The 6,000-nt window shown below is 46.5% G+C and overlaps 1 protein-coding gene across 1 annotated transcript; it reads left to right on the forward strand.

The window, feature by feature from the left end:
* The first annotated feature begins 1,452 nt into the window (after positions 1-1,452).
* Positions 1,453-4,408, forward strand: htr1b (5-hydroxytryptamine (serotonin) receptor 1B). Its single transcript, XM_052086749.1, has one exon. The coding sequence runs from the start codon at positions 2,202-2,204 to the stop codon at positions 3,348-3,350; it is 1,149 nt and encodes a 382-aa protein (XP_051942709.1). The 5' UTR covers positions 1,453-2,201; the 3' UTR covers positions 3,351-4,408.
* The last annotated feature ends 1,592 nt before the right edge of the window (positions 4,409-6,000 follow it).

Here is a 6,000-nt window from a genome sequence, read left to right on the forward strand (position 1 = left end):
TCTGACTTTTCACCGTGCCTTTGGAATGGCCTTCTGTAAGACAAAGGACCATATATGGTAACTTGAAGCCTTGTGTAGAATCATATGATTCCCCTCATTCAGGTAACAAAGCAGACAATGACAACAATGACAAAATTGTAAGAAAGGAATATCATGAAAGAGTTACAATTGTGTATCACTCATTATATAAAAAAATACGGTTGGGCAGATTTACATGTGAATGTTAATTTGTTAATTTATATGCATGATTCCTTCTTTTAAATAATCTACCCATCCATCCATTGCCCGAGCCACAGGCATGCTGGAGCCTATCCCAGTCGTCTTCGGACTGTAAGCGGGGTACACTCTGAATCGGTTGTCAGCCAATCGCAGTTTAATAGAAAACGTCCTCATACACTAGAACGTTCAGCGATGAGCAACGCAGTCTGCCAAATTCTCAAACAGGGTAAACTAGCCTTGAAAACTAACTCATTCACTCCCAAAGACGTTTTTAAACGTCTTTTCAGTCTTGGTCCAAAATTGGATGTTACTGAATGAGTTAAGATGCGCCATTTTTTACGCCGAGCGCCAGTACCCTAAAAAAAAAATCAAAGTTAATGCAAGGCAAACAACAACAACAATAATAAACATTGACGTGTCAATCAAGGTAGAGGCAGCCCTTTTCTTATTCAGCTCTTGTGCAGGTATACCTAATGTTGTGTTTTGTATGTACTATCCAGTGTACTGTATGCATGGTCCATCTGAGGCTGTCATTTGCCACATGAGTGCTTGCCCTCCCAAAAAGGCACTTTAATAACATGCATTTAGTGAACCGCTTTCACAGTTCGATAATTGAGGTTCTTATTTTTTCGCAGCCCAACATAGAGACCTACTTGGAACTTTTTTTCTTCACGTTAGAGCCTGGCGGAGCTGTAATTCCTCACTTCCACCTGTTCAACCAATTATTGAACCAGACCCTTTGACAAACCGGCGGACCAATCACTTTATCCACCCGTTCCCTTATCAAATACCCGTTCAACCACTGACCCACCCAACCAACCGTCAGCCCACTTATCAAATCATCAATACATCCAACTGTTGACTGACTATTAATCTGCCCACCAGCCTACCCAAATCACTCAACAGGATGGACAACCATCCACATGTAACTAAGCATCCATCGGTCCACAGCACTGTCTCACTCACTTAAATAAACAAACAAACAACAAAATGCTGTTCTATCTGTACACACATGCTCAGTGACAAAAAAAAAACAAAAAAAAACCATCTGGCCAATCAACCAACCAACCAACCATCTAACTCACTAACCAACAAATTATGCATAACCAAACACCTATTCAAACACCCACCTGCGCATCAAACATCCTCCCACTCACTACTGTACTCAAACAACCAACCACAGAGTCACTCACGCACCCACCCAAATGCCAGCCAGCCATCCAACCAACCAACCATTGCGTTGTAATCATCTGTGCACATATCAAACACTCAGTGACTCAACCATTAAATCAGTTAATTCATCCATCCATCCATCCGATGGTGTGAGTAGCAGTTAAAAATCACAGCAATGACCCTTGAGCTCTTCTACTTTAGTCATCTTGATGTTATTCAAAAACAAAGACTTTTGCATGGACATTGAAAGATACATGTATTCAGTTACTCTCCAACATGCAAAAAACAAACAACTGCAACACTGCATACTGTAAAGCCAATTAAACGATCTCAAACGGCTATTTTTCGTCATCCATAATAAACATTTTAATGATAAGACTCTACTAAAGTTTTTAGTAAGATGTGCGCATAGCTTATCCGTGTGATGGCGCATCAATAACAGCCGTGCCACGGGCACTATGACCCAGCAAACGGTCTGGCCCTTCACGGAGACATCAGTTGATGTCACAGACTGTATAAAAAGCTGCACTTTGAGACTCAGCTCGTCAGTCACCCTCTGCAAGGGTCCAAGGAGGCGCGCGTCTGGAAAACTTTTCACCTTCCATGCGGATTATGTCCCTCACGCGTTGGAACGGCAGCACATCATCGCTGTGCATTGTCACGATGAAGAGTGGGCAACTTATTTCCCCGCGAGGAGTGGATTACAAGTGAAAAGAACGATTCGCGCCATGGCGTTACGGAGGCGACTTTTTAACCCTTGAAGTGTGAGACGGTGGACAGAATATGAGCCAAGAGTGACCGGAGAAGTGATGGAGGGCGCCGGTCAAGTGGAGCCCACCCAGCTGCCGGTGAACACCTCCAACATCAGCCAGCCAGAGGACGCGTCCGAGGCGGAGTGGAGCGCGCACAGTCTCGCCTATCAGATCAGCCTGGCGTCGCTCCTTTCCGCCATCACGCTGGCCACCAGCCTGTCCAACGCCTTCGTCATCGCCACCATTTCCCAGTCCAAGAAGCTCCAGACGCCCGCCAACTTCCTCATCGCCTCGCTGGCCGTCACCGACCTGCTGGTGTCCATCCTCGTCATGCCCGTGTGCGTCCTCTACACGGTCATCCACGAGTGGACACTAGGCCAGGTGGTGTGCGACGTGTGGCTGTCGTCAGACATCACCTGCTGCACGGCGTCCATCCTCCACCTGTGCGTCATCGCCCTGGACCGTTACTGGGCCATCACGGATGCGGTGGAGTACTCCAAAAAGCGCACGCCGGGGCGCGCGGCCGGCATGGTGGCCACCGCCTGGGTGATCGCCATCTCCATCTCGCTGCCGCCGCTCTTCTGGAGGCAGGTCAAGGCGGACGAGTTGACAAGCTGCAGTGTCAACACGGACCACATCTTCTACACTATTTACTCCACTTTCGGCGCTTTTTACATTCCCACCCTGCTGCTCATCGTCCTCTACGGGCGCATTTACGTGGAGGCGCGCAAACGCATCCTCAAGCAATCCCCCAAGAAAAAGAAAAAGGCGGCGGGCAAGAGGCTCACCTCGGCGTACTTGGTAACGGGCTCCCCGGGCTCCAACGCCTCCACCAGCCCCTTGCAAGGCGGCAGGCACGATGCGCCGTCCAGCGACACCAACTCGTCCACCAGCGATAACCAGGTGAAGGTGACTCTGTCGGACGCGGCTCTGGAGAAAAAACGCATTTCGGCGGCTAGAGAGAGGAAGGCCACCAAGACGCTCGGCATCATTCTGGGCGCGTACATCGTGTGCTGGTTGCCTTTCTTCATCTACACGCTGGTGGTGGCGACATGCGACGCCTGCGTCGTCCCCGAGCTCTTTGACTTCTTCACCTGGTTAGGCTACCTGAACTCGCTCATCAACCCCATCATTTACACCATGTCCAATGAGGACTTCAAGAAAGCTTTCCACAAACTTGTGCGCTTCAAATGCTGCAGAGGGTGATCCTTTTGAATGATTTTTCATTATTACGAATGTGAATACGCAGATGCCATAAATTGCAGTCCAAAGCCATGGTGTGTGGATGTGTGTGTGTGTATGGGGGGTGGGGGGGGTTGATCCACGGATTACTTTATTGCGTTGAGTATGACATTAATGGGGTAACGTACAGGGGAAAATAGATTATTTAATCATCATGCAAAATGTGAAATAAAATCTATGTACATTCATTGCAGGGTGACTTGTCATCTAAAAAAAATAGACCCCAAAACATGCACAATCTAATTGATCTGTATAAAAAAAATGCCTTAACAAAGACAATGCTCACTTGTGTTAGATCGAATTGAAAATGTGTATATTATTTAATGTAATTTATTTTTGTCCATAATATATTTATTTGATTTTTTTTAAAGAATGTTTGATGTATTATTTATTTATTTTGGCCTGTCTAATCCCATAAAGGAAAAAATCTATTTCCACTCTATATGAAATAATAATTGCATATCACTGAGGAATGCAATTCAAATATTAGGAACACATCCACAACCACCAATAATGCACATTTGAGTCCAAAGAGTTGTCTCTTATTTTTTTATTTTAAATTATGAGTGTCCCTCCACTATTAGGAAGGTAAATCAGGCGTTAGAAATGTTTAAGAAATAAAACCTCAAAGGAACTGTTGATCACATTTGACCCCTAAATGTTCAAAATACAAAATAATAAACATTTGTTGGACCGTCTTTCAAACTTCATTGTCATTGAATTGGTCCACTGGGGAGGAGGTTCTCCACCCATGTATTTGATAGTGCGGTGTATCCTCATCGTAAACCTGTCTCAAACTTTGCACAATTGTGAATCAGATATGTGTATGTGTGCATATTTTCAGATCACTTTTGATATCATGCTTCTAATGTCTTCAAATGTCACACGGATAAGCTGTGTGGGCTGCTATCGTGTGTGTCTGCAGTGTGATGTTTGACCTCCACAAACATACACACACACACACGAGGTTTCATCTCTTTCCTCTCAGAGATGCCGTGCAATAAAGACAAGTATTTCAAGAATTTCTTTGGTCTGTTCCGTTCGTTGTTGTGGGGTGGGGGGGGGGGGGGGGGGGCGCATCTCATTTCTGAGTTATACACTGCAGACGGAATTTTACTTGATTGAAATTGACATTGGAACGCATTGGGATTCATGGCGCCAGTTCCCATGTCACATCCTCTCGGCACGTGAAACTTTGCAGTAGCTTGCGGTTTTCACATGCTCGTAGTCCAATGCATGGTAGCAACAATGACAACAGGAAGCAATGATAGCTTGCATGAGCAATGGTATCTTACATCACCCTCTTAGGAAAGGCTGCTCACAATGCCAACACACACACACATACACACACAGGCAGACACACACGGATGCACATAGGCATCTCGTTTGATACATTTTTACAAGCATCATCACGCATTAACAGCGCATGTGACCAATGAGCCGACAGATGTTCCTAACACCAATTTGATAGATTTCCTTAATGCTCACACATATATGCACTCTTTTATTAATTTATGGTAGTATTAGGTAGTTAGTGGTTTAAAAGGACTCCCAGCCCGACCACACATTGTCGGGTCAAACACGTTTTGGTTGCTGCTATGTTTTATTTTCAGTCATGATGTTTGATTGCTTCTTTGGACTTTGTTTGTTTAGGATTTAGTTTTCTGTGTTTTATCAATACACTTCTTTAAATACACCCTGCTCCTCTCTCCTGCCTGCTTTTTGAGGTCCACCACCACTATGCTAAGTGACAGAATGACCCGACCACCTGGACCACGCAGGTACTAAGGACTGGTCCCGATTCCACCATGTGCCTGGTGGAGCGCGTCTGCGGCTGACACCCTTTTCCCTTTCAGGCAGTGCTGGTGATGCGGCGGTCCTGTTTTCGTCTCGTCAAGCCACGTCTATGGTAGGCCGAGCCCCGTCCACACTGTGCCGAGGCTTGTCACGTGTCTGTTAGAGCTGATTCACAGTCACGTCGACGACGAGCCGTGCCACGTCCACGCCCACGTCAGGCCGAGCCCCTGTTCACGTCCGGCTGTCCCATGTCCCCTGTTACGTTGAGCTCCGTCCATGTCAGGGCATGCCCAGCCAAAGGATTGCCGTCGCTTTTGTTCCTGTTCTCCGGCGAGGCGAAGGTCGCCGTCACTTTTGTTCCTGTTCTCCGGCAAGGCGAAGGTCACCGTCTCTTTTAGGTCCCGTTCCGGGCGAGGCAAGCCTTCTGGACAACTTTGGGACGTCTGGGATCCGTCTCTTGAGGGAGGGGTACTGTCATGATTCGTTTTGGGACCAACAGGTGGCACTGTAGGGCTCCCCCTGCACCTGCACACCTGTTGGTCATTAGGTAGTTAGTGCTTTAAAAGGACTCCCAGCCCGACCACTCATTGTCGGGTCAAACATGTTTTGGTTGCTGCTATGTTTTATTTTCAGTCATGATTTTTGATTGCTTCTTTTGACTTTCTTTGTTTAGGATTTAGTTTTCTGTGTTTTATCAATACACTTCTTCAAATACACCCTGCTCTTCTCTCCTGCCTGCTTTTTGAGGTCCACCACCACCATGCTATGTGACAGAATGACCCGAACACCTAGACCACGCAGGTACTAAGGACTGGTC

Source organism: Hippocampus zosterae, chromosome 14 (assembly GCF_025434085.1).
Source record: "Hippocampus zosterae strain Florida chromosome 14, ASM2543408v3, whole genome shotgun sequence".
Taxonomy (NCBI): Eukaryota; Metazoa; Chordata; class Actinopteri; order Syngnathiformes; family Syngnathidae; genus Hippocampus; species Hippocampus zosterae.

What these genes read in the sequence shown, in the direction of transcription:
- htr1b (XM_052086749.1), top strand. Translation starts at nt 2,202, where the DNA reads ATGGAGGGCGCCGGTCAAGTGGAGCCCACCCAGCTGCCGGTGAACACC.